The 15,551-nt window shown below is 29.7% G+C and overlaps 1 protein-coding gene across 1 annotated transcript in view; it reads right to left on the reverse strand.

Moving 5' to 3' along the window:
- Positions 1-7,015, reverse strand: part of LOC145196315 (mannose-1-phosphate guanyltransferase beta-A-like) — a 31,093-nt gene extending 24,078 nt beyond the window's left edge. The window contains exons 1-3 of the mRNA XM_090070313.1: positions 6,847-7,015; positions 6,522-6,602; positions 4,008-4,056 (exon numbers count right to left, since the gene is read on the reverse strand). Coding sequence (XP_089926439.1) covers positions 4,008-4,056; positions 6,522-6,602; positions 6,847-6,975 — 259 coding nt within the window. The 5' untranslated portion in view covers positions 6,976-7,015. The remainder of the gene's footprint in view (positions 1-4,007; positions 4,057-6,521; positions 6,603-6,846) is intronic.
- Between the last annotated feature and the right edge of the window lie 8,536 nt (positions 7,016-15,551).

Here is a 15,551-nt window from a genome sequence, read left to right on the forward strand (position 1 = left end):
ATCTACTGTAGCTCAAACATTTAGTTTACTAATTTGCAACTGCGAATAACAATAAGAAAGTCATGTGTACTTAAAGTAAATCTAATTAGCATTTTGTTGGATTAGTTTTCAGGCCAAAAAGTGCAAAATAGCTAGTAGCTAGCTATCATAATTTACAAATTTAAAATTTCTGCAAACATAGCTGCATTCAGATGCTGGTATAGCAAGGCAAATCCATAAAAAAAAAATTAACAACAAATTACCTTGCCTAATTGGTATAAAAATAAAAGAAAATAGCTGATCAGAAGAGATTTCAATAAAACTTGCATTTTATTTGCTGTGAGTGCTATCATAAAACATCAACAATCTTGGTTTATGTATATCACCACAACAACAGCCTTTAAATGAAAGCATGCACACCACCACAAGAAATTTTAACTTAAACTTAATGTCTTATCCTTTTAGGATTGTAAATGTTAAGTTAAATGAACTAATGGTGTAAATAAAAAAAACAGTAAAAATCTAAGAAATATTTTAAAATATACATAATTATCATTATTATTAAAAATTCAATTCAAATTCAAAACATTCTACACAACACAAAGAAAGGAAACTCCTAGAAAATCAGCAGTGTTTGAGTACTTCACAATTAATTTAGACAATAAAATTTTTGATGTAAACAATGACATAAAATTGTATGAAACAAAATTTTTAGTGTTGCTGGTGACCAGTGCTTCTAATTTAAAAAGACATTTGCAACATTTTTATCCTGTAACTTAAAATATTGTCAAGATAAAAGATGGCAACATTTAAAAGAAAAAAACATAATGACATGTGGTACTAGCTACAGGTTATGGTTCATTTACTTATGATTTTCATCAGCAAATACAGGTTGAGGTAATAATGCTATTTGACCATACATCATTTGAAAAAGCTACAATAACTTAGTATTTAGCTACTAGTTATGGTGCAAGAAAATTTAAGAATTATCCCTTTAAGTAATAAATGTGCTACAAATATAAATCTATCATTTTGGAAACTTTTTAGTAATATATACCATGGATTCTTACATAACAAGAAATCAGAGTTGAATGCACAGAAAAGTGTGAAGTAAGAGACTTAATTTTAGATACACATTTTTTTTTTGTAATAAACCAAGCAAATGTGTTAGTACTAGAAAGTTTCTTATTTTCAGGGTACTTTTTTACAACTCTAGTACTAAAGGTTTCTTAAGAGTTTCTTAATTTTAAAATTATCAAGAGAGAAAAAGTAAGTAAAATGCAATATGAAAACATGTTAAAAATTAAGATAAAATGTTTTACAGTTAATCAACTAAATTTATTTGAATTTGATTAATATCATTCAATGTAATATAATCCTCAGGTTTGTCCCTGAACAAAACACAAATTAGAAATATTCCTCAAATTCTTAATAAAAAAAGTTCCTTATCGAAAAGTAACTTAGTACTAATGGTTTCTTAAGATTTCAGGGCTTCTAGTGCTAGTTTCTTATAAACAAGTTTCTTATAAAAAGAAAAATGTGTAGCCAACTCCACAGGTTTCATCTAGTTTTTCACATGAAATGTTGAACTGCACATTTTTTATGTTGATCAAATCAGTAATGCCTTAATGTTTTTTGTAGGATTCTGGAACTTCTTCTGCAATCACAATAATCAATTAATACTGAGCTATTTAAATTGTTAGTAATTTTGAGGTTTTCTGTTTAGGGCTGGATGTTTCATCAATTTCATGGGATATATAATAACACCAAAAATTGATTTCAAAAATGACTCTCCATCATCATTTCCAAGTTTTTCAAGCAACACATGATTGATTATTTCTTTCAAACTCTTACAATAAATAATACTGACTTGTAACAATATAAACAGTTTTTTTTCCTTTAGTGTCAAACTTCTGCATGGGTCAACCATTCTGTTGCCTGTTGACTTGTTTTAAGTGGATCTAAATTGCCTCACTTGGGAGTTAGAGAATATGAATATACACATGGTAGAGCAGCAAAGTATTAAAATTGCTTAATTTTGTCTGAGAAAGATCCATTTTTAAGATTTACATGACTTGTTTACTACCACCCTCATTTGTGGTATTGAGCAGTGTTGTTACGACTTTGGATTTATTCGACAATTGACTAAATCAATTAATGTATTTTTTAACCAAAATCGACTAACTCATTTTTAAGTTCAATTAAATTGAAATATTTGAATAAAAAATTTTATTATAATCACATACTTTAATATTACTTGACTATCTTTTTTTTTAGATGCTAAAAAACAAATTAAACTTTAAGAAAGTAAACAAAAAAACTAGGTGGTATGTAATACTGTTATAATAACATATGCTGTTATTATATCAAGAACATTTTCTTTGTTTGATTTTAATTCATCTAATCTATTAGATGATTTAAAATCGAATAAACAAATAAAATAAAACAGAAATTACAAACACAATTTAAAGAAAAAAAATTAAAGCTGAATGAAAAGGATGGGCATTTCATATAATTTTTCACAACAATTAAAGCAAGAAATTAACAAAAAATATAGTTAATAAAAAACAGTGGCGTAGATAGGTGGGGGCAGATGGAGAGGCTACACTTTTTTTGGGGTGGCAGAATTATGAAATTTTTTCAAATCTTAAACTGAGTACCACAACACATTACTTAAAATTTTATTTTAAAAAGCATCAACTGCTACTATAATGAGAAAAAAGGAAACTAAGAGTAAGCTAAGATTTAAGTTTTTGTGATACAGCAAATTAGGTTCAATCTTCAGATATTCTGGTTGAGTTAAAAAAGCCGCTATGAATAATTTCTTACGCATGGCTCAATCTTTATAAATAGTTTATCTTAACAAGATAACTACTTATAAAGATATCTCTTTACTAATTGGTCAGCATCATAACAATATTAAAGATTGATAAAATTAAATCAAGTGAAAAAATATAAATAAGGATGTTAAGATGATAACCTGACTAGGATGATTACCTGATAAGTCAACTTTTAGTCAATTAGTAGGAAACCCATAGTCGATTAAATCAACTAATCGATTTATCAAATTTGAATAATTTGAACTTTTGACTAGTCAAATTTTAGTTGATTTAGTCTAAGTTGGTAACAGCACTAATATTGAGTAAGTATTTTTTTATTCTTTTTGTTTTTCTTTAAATGGATACTTTTCATTCAGCTTTAGTTTTATAATATTGCAAATCAAGGGCTGAGAGGAAAGGAGACTTAAAACTTTAATCATTGAACCACGCAACAATCCATTTTTGATTTAAGACAAAATTTGAATAGTGAAAAATAATTATTAAACTAAAAGTGAATGGTATTTTAAGATGGTCTTTGATTAATTTACATCATTCACTTATGAAAAATGGTGCTAAATGAACACAAAACTGACTAAATTCATGTTTTATTCGTGTTTTTCATATATATTTTAAAAACTGATATTTTTTAGACAAAATTAAGCAAGTTTCAAACTTTGTTGCTCTACCATGTGTATATTCATACCTTGAAGGTATTTTTTGGGAATTGCTATAAACACTTAACACAAAATGAAAATTGATAGAATAAAAAACCAACAATTTTTTAAGAAAAATTGCCATATTTTATCTACTTCAGATTTAACAAATGAGAAAAACACCTTTTAAAACCAAGGACATAGAATAATATCTAAAATATCTTTTTTTTTTTTTCTTTTTTTTTTATGTGTATAAAAAAAAAAAAAAAAATATTTAGATATTATTCTAAAAAGGAAAGTGTTTTAAGCTGTCTGACTTTTGAAAAAGACAGACAATGTAAATTTTAAATAATTAATTTCCAATCAAACAATTACAAAAAACCTTCATTTAATTGAGGATTTACTAAAAGTCACTTGACAGAGCATTTTTTCATGAAGCAGTTTTTGAATTGAGAAATTAATACATATATATACATTATATACATATACATTTTTATGCAAAAAAAGTTTACTATAAATTTGATTTTAAAACTATAAAGTTGAAGAATAATTTTACCAGTTCCCAAAGGTTCTGACTCATGTGACATACTTATCTTTATACCAAGCTAAAATGAAAACATTAATATATATATATATATATATATATATATATATATATATATATATATATATATTAGGGTGGTGCAAAAAACAAATAAAATAATTACTGTTGATTACTGATTTCAAATTTGACAGATTTAAATAAAATATGATATATATTATGATATTATAACAATATATGAATAATTTATAACAGAACTGGTGCCTTTGATGGAGTTGGGAAATTCTTGTCATGGTTTGCAACCAATCAAAGAATAAACTGTTTCTGTAACTTGTTCTTTTTTTCTGTTAACTGTTATTCTCAATAAAACTGGTTCCCCTTCAGCTATATCATTTACATTTGTCATGTGTATAGCTAGTTCACCAGGAAAGTAGACGGATGTCTGGTGGTTCCTTAAAGAATGCCTGAGTCGTTTCTTTTTCTTCTTCCACAAGGACATCAAAGAAAGGCATCATTCTTTCTGTCACCAGATACTCCTATTTCAACTGTTAAAAAGAGTTAAAATTGGAGGATCTAGTGACAGAAAGAAACCAGGAGTCTTGAAAATCCTTCATATTCTCTTCTTGCAACAGTCTTGTTTGGATAGGTCTTTAGATTTGACAAAAAAACCGATCCCATTGAGAGGGGCTCAGATTTCAAGTGGTGCTTTGTTCCACTATTTGACATAAATAAGACTGAGACAGCCAAATCTGTGATATTCTTGGATTGATGAGAAATCAACTTGAACTGAGTCTTAAAAAGAAAGATTTTCAGTAAGTAAATGGCTTTTGTCATCTATCTTGCAAGATGTGTTGTACTGGGAGCTTGAAGTTTCCTGCTGCTTTTGTGTCCACCAATAAACCAGACAAATGAATGCAAAATTTCCTGATAGTTCTCTCTTGGCTGTTTTGTTATGAGAGTAGTTGGTAAAGAGAAAAGCATTTTCTGTCACATGCTTGTTAATATTGTATCCTGAAACAGTTCATCAGTTGTTGTACAATATGGTTTATTGATCGCCATTGTCTTTAAAATTTCTTGAATAGTGCAGTTGATAGATCTTCACATGGACCAAACAGAGACATAAAAATACCAAACAGACACCTAACATACGTGTAGATAACTTTTTCACCCGCTTTCCAATTAGACAGTATTCTGGGTCAGATCTCAAACTGGATAAAATTCATTTTATAGTTTAGTTTATAATTTACTACTTAAAGAAAATTAGAAACTAAAGAGATGCAGATCAATCATTCTATAAACCTGAATTTTTCAAACTATTTTTATTGACCACCTTAATATCTTTGTATAGACATAAATATTAAGGGGGATCTAAAAAAACTTCCTACCACTCTAATTTGTTCTCTATGGAGTAAAAATCAAATTCTAACGAAACAAAAAATGAAAACAATTATTACTACCTATATAAATTATGTGAGATATTTAAATATAAGAATACAATGTTCATTCAACACAAGCTAGCCTCTTTAATGATGCTCATTAAACAGGTTAGCTCGTATTGTCAATGCTTGAAAAAAAAAATAGTTGAGGAAGATTTTTTTACAATATTCTGTCTTCAGGATTGTAACAAGAACCAGAGGAAAAGGGATTTATATCTATGATAGTTGAGCTTATTTTGAAAAAAGAAAAAACATGAAATAGAATTGAAAAAAAGAAAAGAAAAGATTACTAGAAAAAAGCTAATATATACCTTAATCATTACATCACCAGATAATGAAAAAGATAACAGTGTTGACTATTTAAGTAATATTTTTAAAGTTAATAAACATAAACAAAAAGAGGTTAGTTCTGTGTTAAAAGAATTAATTACATCAGAAGTAGCATCTTTGCTAGAAATAATTAAGGTTATTGACAGAAACGAAACATCTACAATTGCAGCTACAGCTGAAGTCTATATCTACATTTATAAAAAACTTAGATAAGAAATTATCAAACATGGAAAACAAGAGTGGAGCATGCGTACTCTTGAATCGGAGGCTTGCAAAAGATCCTTTTTTTAGTTTTATAGACACTTTATTTTTGAAAAAGCTGTAAAATCTTTTCCTAGTCATATTTGGACCTGATGCACTAATTCTTTTCATGGCACCTGGTGCTTGAATCTTTTTTATTGGATGGAAAAATAAATACCGCTAAAAAAAATTCTACTTTTATACTATAATATTCCATAGAGAAAAGATTGTATCTAATTTATTTCTTGATATCTTGATAAACATAAAAATTGACTTGGTTTGAGAAGTACAAAAATATTTTTTTTACACTTTTTTTTTAGAAAATAATTATTGTGCAATAGAGAAGAAATTTGATAATAGGGCTGAAAATTTCAATAAATGTTTTTTAAAGATATATAGCACCATTTAGCTTTAGGGATACTTTACATGTTTATATTTTGAGTGCTGTATATATATTTTCAACTCAAAAGTTGTTAAAATTTCTTTGTGTAAAAAAAAAAAAACAAAACAAAAAAACAACAACCTTTTCTTCCTCCTTTTTGAGCTCCTCCTCAAGCATATCTGATAGGTAGCTAACAGCCAGGATAACATGTCGCACCCCAGCCTAAAAATAAAATACTTGAAGAAAGGTAAATTTAAATTAATTTAAATTAATTTAAATTAATTTAAAATTTGTTTTTAAATTAATTTAAATTAGTTTAAAAACAAAATTTAATAGATTCACTGGTCTTTGAACATTTTAATTCATACTTGTGGAGAAAACTTTACAATGAACTCTTTTTTTTTTTTCCTATTATTTATTAAACAGGTTCACCCTTATTCTCTGTAAGGACTTGTTTATTACCCACCTTTGCTAGTGCTTCTACTTGATGCAAAAGCATTGGTTTATTACAGAATTCAATTAAAGGCTTTGGTCTTGTTAAAGTTAAAGGTCTCAACCTTGTCCCATATCCACCAACCAAAATAAGAGCATTCATTTTTTTATTTAAGTTCTAATCAATTGAAGTATATATTACACATATATGGACTTTTTATGTATATAAAATATACATAAGAAAAACTAGATTATAAAATAAAAAAAAGATATGTAGATATGCATTAGAAAATCTTTGGAATTTTATCAGAGTTTGAACCCCAAAAAGAGTTTTCGAATTTGCTTGCGGTCTTTAATTACTCATTTTTCTTAGGCTTCCGACTATGAGATCAGTTTTTTTATTTTGAAAAATGCTAAAATATAAATAAAGTAGGGGAGGAGGGAGATTAAAAAGATTAGTTATAAAATTTTTTTTGTTGAGACAATCTTTAGCATTTACGAACATTTAATACAAATATAGCGCTTAAAGAAGCTTAAATAGTCAGAGGCCAAAGCTACTTTTAATCTGGACCAGTCATAAAACTTTACGGCACACGCACAGGGGAAAGATACCAAAAATATTTTCTCAACATTACATGTTAAAAACCTCTAATAGTTATCGAGGCATGTTCTTTCGAAGAAATATTTTTGTAAATATTCATTTAAATGTTAATTCATCTAGTTATTGACACATGAACTTTGACAAGTGTTTTATAACGCTTTTTTTTTTCTTTTTTTTTTGTTTGTTTTTTAAGTTCTTTCCTACGCTACTATTGTTTTAAGGTAACTTTATTGAGGACCATTTTAATTTGTATGCTCTTATTGCTATTGTTTCTTTAATCAGACTCTTTGAAACAGTTTAATGTAAGTGTAGTCTTTAGATTTTATGTATCAGAAGCAGATATTATTTTGATAATTTGTTAACAATAACCCTGTGGTTTTAGGCATCAGATAAACTTCCTCTAATACCTACAAACTTTTGCTGATGTGAATTTACTGTTCAAAGTATTTAGATGAACATGGGACAAAAAATTTTTGCCTTAAATAAAATTTTAAAAAATAGTTTACTTGTATAATAGTTGGTAATGCAAAAATGATTTTATAATAAGTTGTTTAAAATGAATATTTCCTAAAAACATTTTAACTATTAATCTCTTACCCAAATTGTGTAATTATAACTGTGTAATAGTTATTTTTTGACAAATACTTGAAAGTGAAAAATAGTTTTTGTTGTATATTTGGTAATAGTTGCTGCCTTCTAAACAAAAATTGAAACTTTTGTAACCTTTTTTGGAATATCTATTTTATTATATTTGTTTAATATAATAACTTTTGTTTTACAGTTATATGTTTACTAGAAAATAAAGATTAAAAGGTGTAATTTTCTTTTTAGAAGAAATAATTTGATAGAACTCTTTACAAAATAATAACACTTCTATTCAAGACACTGCAAAATTATGCAATCAATTGATAACATTGAGTTGTTGTTTAATCAAAGCAGTTACAAAGTTGGGAGGTCAATACTACTTGCTGGAATATCTCACAGAATCTATTTACAAAGAACAGCTCTAAATGGCTAGATATTGAAATTTAATGCAGTTCCAATAATCATACCTCCTACAAATCCTTCTTCCTCCTTTAGCCTTGGTTGACCACCAATTACTGACTTCCAAGAATGTTTTACAGAAACTAAGTTTCTACAAAACTTCAATAAAGTTACTATTCACATGTTTTATTATTTACGTAAAAAGTTTCACTGAATAAAGAAAGCAAAATAGAAAAGGCTTAAGTAATCAATAAAGTATATTTAGAAAGAATGTAGGATCATCCATGCTTTCTGGAAAGGAGTAATCACCAGATTCAAGTATGAATAAGGGTACATTTCAATTACTAAGAAATGTTACAATTGCAAAACTGTATCCTTCATATAACAGTATAAAATCATTCAAATTTTTGTGTTGCACTAACTACATGATTTTTACTGACTATATATGCTATGTGACCATACAGCACATAGCATATATAGTCAGTAGCATATATAAACAGTCTGGCCTGGTAACTTTTCATTAAAAAGCAGGGTTTGATGGTTCTATTGGTCAAAGCATATGTAAATAGAAAATGTTTGTTGATAGTCTTTATGACTTATAAAAAGAATTTTTTTTTTCTGACTTGCCTTGATCCAGATGAGAGGCAGAGAAAGTTTTTTTTTAACAACAAAAAATCAATATACTCAAAATATTCTGACAAAAAATGAGATTTATTAATTATCTGAAATTTAGAAGATCAGGAAAATCAAATGACAATAGGCCGGGTGAATAAAAATGAGCAATTGCTTTTACTCAGTAATTGGTCAGCTTTACGTGAATTAAAACTTCAGCAGTTTTCCTCATTTTTATTCAAGTAAAGGTAAGCAATTTACTCAGTAATTGCTCAATTTTACGTGAATAAAAACTTAAGGAAAGTTGTTGAAGTTTCTATTCACGTAAAGCTGACAAATTACTGAGTAAAAGCAATTGCTCATTTTTATTCACCCGGCCTAATAACACTGCTTTATGAGCCTTTTCAAATAAAGTTGTATTTGCCAAAATTATACTATTAAATTAGTGTTGTTACAACTTGGAAATTATTCGACTGGCGACTAAATCGATTAATGTATTTTTCTAAGTCGACTAAAATCGACTAATACTTTTTTAAAATCGACTAAGTCGATTTAGTCGAAATATTTGAATAAAAACCTTTATTGTAATCATATACTTAAATGTTGCTTGACAATTTTTCTTTTGGACGCTATGAAAAAACTAGAACTTTAAGTGAATAATCAAAAAAAAAGCTAGGTGGTACTGTTACGATAACACATGCTGTTGTTGTATCAAGAGCGTTTTCTTTGTTCGATTTTAATTCATCTAATCTATTAGATGAATTAAAATCGAATAAACAAAATAAAATGGAAATTAAAATCACAAAGTAAAAAAAGAAAAGAAAAAAAAAACACAGATGGGCATTTTTTATCATTTTTCACAACAATTATAGCAAAAAATTCACATAAAATTTTATTAATAAAGAACAACTCGGAGCAGATGGGGCGGCTAAACTTTTTTTATGCTGACAAATTTACAAAATGTTTTCGCATCCTTAATTGAATACCATAACACATTACTTAACATTTTGTTTAAAAGAATCAACTGGTTACTGTTATGGCCGCCGAGAGGAGGTGGTGGACGGGGAAGATTTCCGGGGCCCCGCGTGTGTACAAGCAATTTTTTTAAAGTAATTTTTAAAATATTCAAATAGTTTTGAATCTTAAAAGATTTAGTTAACTTTTATTTTTCATTTTCAATGACCAGAGCACGCTTCTTTTGGTCCTGGGTATGTAATTGATCATAATAAGGGCTCCTTAAGAAAACTTTCCCGGCCCAAAATTTCTCTCGGCTGCTATGGTTACTGTAATGAGAAAAAGGAAACATATTAATGAAGTGGTACAACATACAGTAAGCTAAGAATTAAGTTTATGTGATACAGCAAATTAGGTTCAATACTCATATTTTGGTTGAGTTAAAAAAACCGCTAAGAATGATATTCTTAGGTATGCAGAGTGGGTCAGAATTGTCCAAAAATGTCAAAACTATTTATAGCTTGAAAATAGACTTATAATACATGTTTGTAGGGGTTTTTGGGGTCAAGGAACTCATTTCCGGGCTCAATTTGAAGTGGTCATGACTTCACAGGTGATCAATTTAGGGATGGTCAAGGGTGGTCATGTAATGTCTCGATGGTTTTTCAATTATATGGGACATTTTACTATGTCTAAGTATTGGTAATTGAGGTCGAGGAATTCAAATCTGCGAACAATTGGTCACTAGGAGTGGTCATTATCGCACAGGTAGTTATTTCAGGGAGAAGGGGGGTAGGGTTAGGAATACCGGGATCCCGGTATTTGGAACAATTTATAGTTGCCGAAATACCGGTATTAAAAAAGTCGAATACCTCTATTTCGGTATTCGAAATAATTTCACCATTCGAAAGCTCAAGAAGTTCAAAATTTTAATTGATCTTATAAATGGAAACAAAATTCATCGTACAAAATTAAATGTAGGTATATATATACCAAAATCATATATGATATTGGTTATTTTTAGTTTAAAATATTATATAAAATTCCAAACGGTAAGTTAAATTATATGTTATAAATTACACATTTTATTACCTTTTAGAAAATTTGTATTTTATACCGATATGAATATTCAAGATTTTGAGGAGCATTCCAAAGCAAATGATAAAAATTCACCATGGTTTCATTTTGTAAGAGAAAAAGCAGGACAGTGTGAATGCAATTGGGTAAATGCAAATTGTGTAAGAAAATAATAAAAACACATGGAGGTTCTACAAGCGGTCTTCATACCCATTTAAAAACAATTCATAAAGTCAATTTGTTAAAAAGAGATGTAGGTAGCCCCACTGTTTTAGGCTTCAGAATTGTTACAGGCATCAAAACCTTCAGTAACTATAAACAACTTTTTTAAAAGTGATAAAATGGATGATTCATTGCCAGCATTTTTAGCTAGGATGACTGCGTGTGATGATTTATCATTCAACATTATTTGCACATCATATCATATCAGAAAAGGCTTAACAGCCAGAGGCTTTTCTAACATACCAAAGGATCACAAAACAATTCAAAAAATGGTATTAAATTACAGTAAAAATATATGAGACGAAGTAATTAAAGAATTATCGAGCAGAATTGCTAATAGAAACAGATTTTCTCTAACTTTCGATAAATGGACATTGATAAGAATTAGACGTTACATAAATATTAGTGTCCACTCTGACAAAGAATTTTGGAATCTATAGCTTTTGGAACAATTCCCGCAGAAAAATGTGTTGAGCTTGTCAACGATTGGTTAAGTGATTTTAAGCTTTCGATCAAGAATATTGCAGGTATTACCACTGATGGCGCTGCAGTTATGACAAAGGTAGGCAGGTTAATTGAAGCACATCAGCAGCTATGTTTAGCGCATGGAGTTCAGTTGGGTGTTATCGGCATACTCTATAAAAAACCTAATAATGAGGATAGTCTGTATAATGAAGAAGATGCCAACATTACATCAGTTCCTACACCCAGATTTGAAAAAGAGCAGAATTCCATAGATGATGACGAATTAATTAATGAAGATTATGAAAATGAAAATGGTTTGCTCATAATCTCCACTGAAAACGATGATGATAATTCTTCTTTTCTGGTATATCAGCAAACGTTACCATTAATTCAAAAAGTTCGAAAAGCGGTCAAAATACTTTGTTCTTCGCCTACAGAAAATGACAAAGTCCTACAAAAGTATGTAAAAGAAGAGTTCAGGAAAGAATTGTCTCTGGTTTTAGACTCAAAAACACAATGGAATAGTTTGGTGTCTATGATATAACATTTTATCAAATTAAAAAATTGTCTAAAGAGTCTAATAGATTTAAAATCACCTATTTTTTCTTTAGATGCAGAGTTTGAAATGTTGTCAAATATCCTTTCAGTTTTACTTCCTATTAAGCTTACAGTTGAAGCAATCTGCCGACAAGATGCAACTTTATTATCTGCAGATGCTGCTATTCAATTTATGATGAAATCAATAACTGGCCATCCATGTTCATTAAGTTATGAATTGAAAGCAGCTTTAAAAGTACGTATTCTTGAAAGACGAATAGAAATTTCAAGTCTTTTGCAATATTTACACGATGCAGACTCCAATGAAAATCCGAGCGATGATGAAAGCAATAGAGATTATGAATTATTTCTAATCATTACCAAAGCTGCAATTGCAAAAGTTATCATTTCACAGATACAACGTCTGGGTGTGGTCAACTTGCATTATGAAGCTGCACTTTTAGCAACATCATCTACTTAAGTCAACAATATAATAGACACAAATATAATATTCAATGCCGATGATGATGAAGTTGATCAAAGAAATGAAATTTCTCTGACTTTAAAAGAAAAGTTGGAGATAGCAATATCAAAAAAAGTTTGCACCAGATTACCTGAGAGTGGAATCAACCGAAATAAAAAAGATCTCACACGCTCATAATTATTTGCTAAGTATTCAACCAACCAGTGTAGAATCAGAGAGAGCTTTTTCGGTAGCTGGCTTAATCTGCACCAGAATTCGGTCACGGATGGGAGATAATTCGCTTAACAACCTATGTTTTCTGAGATCTTACATCAACAACCAACTGCAGAAAAAGTAGAGCCTTAAAAGTTAATGTTTTCTTCCTTTTCTTATGATTAATATATAACTAACATTTTACTGAATTTTGTTTTCCATTTTTTTTATTCTTTAAATAAGTTAATATAGCTTTTTTTAATTGCCAGCCCATTTTTTAATTATATTATTCATTCATTTGTATCATTAAAGGAAATTTAATAATACCGGTTTAATACCGGAATCCCAGGATTATAAATTTTCAATACCGAAATACCTTTTATTGATTTTTGGTCCGGTATTCCAAACCCTAAAGGGGGGTCATTGGACGTCTTGACAGTTTTATAATAAAAAAGGGATGTTTTGTATGTTTAAATATAGGTATATGAGGTCGGGTATTAAAATTTGGGCTTATTTTGTCACTAGGAGTGGTCAAGACCGCACAGGTGGTCAGGGATTGTCAAGACGGTGTATTCTTTGTACGAAGACTGTACATCAGCCTATACAACTGGGGCATTTGATACCAGTTGTACAGGCTGGGGTACAATCGTGTAGTCTCGAGGTTATAATGGTGCAGCTTGTTAGGGTCCACTTCCTTATTGCTGCAGAGGATACAGAGGGTAGTGTAAAACCTCTTCATCAGCTCTTCATCAACACCTAGAATCTCTAAATATGTTTGGTACCCACTAAAAAACCTCCTAGCAGTATTGTTAGTATTGGAGTTTCTAGATCCTCCTGACTTTGGAACATGAAAATTGATACCAAGACCAATACTCAGCGAAACCTGAATCTGTTTTTTTTTTTTTGAGCTTTAGTAGTTCCTTATTTCTTCTTCTAGAGTGTAGAGGAGGGTTTTGGGTTTGTCCAGACAATCTCATCTGTCTCCTTGCTCTGGATCTGTATGGGAACCAGACAGGTGAGGAATAAAGACTCTTTTACTGCTATGTTGGCAAGCTCAAGATATTCTGATAACTTCTGTTTATAAACAGACTATCCAGTGCAACCATCATATCCTTCTCTAGAGATCATAATGAGGTCTTCAGGTCTACTCCCCCCCCCTCCTTTAATTTGTAGTAGCAGGCCATGAGGACCTGTTATCCTCTTCTACCCTCCTCTTATTGGTCCAGAATGTTGCCTCCTCAAATAACCTTCTCTGCCTTCCTTCCTTACTCTCACCAGCATCACCTTAAATGATTTACCAAATTCTAATTAATAATTTAACTAATTTGTTGGAGAAATTTCACTTTATTCCTTCTCCCCAGTGCTATATTTACAATACTTGCCATATACATACATACATACACACACACACACACACACACACACACACACACACACACACACACACACACACACACACGCATGCATGCATGCATGCATGCATGCATGCATGCATGCATGCATGCATTCATACATACATACATACATACATACATACATACATACATACATACATACATACATACATACATACATACATACATACATACATACATACATACATACATACATACATACATACATACATACATACATACATACATACATACATACATACATACATACATACATACATACATACATACATACATACATACATACATACATACATACATACATACATACATACATACATACATACATACATACATACATACATACATACATACATACATACATACATACATACATACATACATACATACATACATACTGTAGTGTAATAAATTCAATAGTCTATTAATAATTCTAAGCCAACATAAAGGGCTTTATTCTTCATATAATAATATGTTACTAAATTATACAAACAGGTTAGTTTTAGTATACACATAATTAAACTCAACAAGAATAATAATAATAAGAAGAAGAATTAACCTACCGTACTAAGTAAACAAAATAAGTAAGTAAGTTCAAATAGCTCAAATGTAGTCATAAATATTTAGGAGGATTCCGGGATCTTCCTGAACAACGAGGGATTGATTCTTCAATAAAAATTCCTTTAGGATTTGTTGGAGAGGAAGTAGAAAAGTTCTGAGATCTTTTCGGATTGAGAGGCTCAGATGAAGGGATTGTTTCAGATTCATTGGAGTTATCTTTGTAGTTATTATTTCCATCATTATCACTAGTTTCCTCAGCCATTGGTGCGAGACATGGCTATCTAGAAATACAGGCCTTGACAACGCGCCGAAACTTTTTTTGACTGGAGGCCGATTGAATATGGCTGGATTTCCACGATATTTAATTATTTTTGTTTTACGGTAGTAATACTCTACAGCGATTGGCGTAAACACAAATTTTTAGCGACTTTGTACCGTTTTCTAATCTAACTTACGTTTTTTAATTGAAAACTTCCCACTTTTAGATAAATGTTAATGAGAAGTGCGGCGCTACTGCAGTTTCTCCCCCCCCCCCCCCCCCTTTTTATGATTGATTATGATAGAGAATTTTATGCTGATTCAGAAAAATATAAAAACATAGGCCTGAAAATCAATGGAAAGTGCTCTAATTCGAA

The sequence above is a fragment of the Hydra viridissima genome, unplaced genomic scaffold (genome assembly GCF_058129835.1).
Source record: "Hydra viridissima isolate aposymbiotic clone 2 unplaced genomic scaffold, HvirCarnegie_v1 scaffold_13, whole genome shotgun sequence".
In the NCBI taxonomy this organism is placed as follows: domain Eukaryota; kingdom Metazoa; phylum Cnidaria; class Hydrozoa; order Anthoathecata; family Hydridae; genus Hydra; species Hydra viridissima.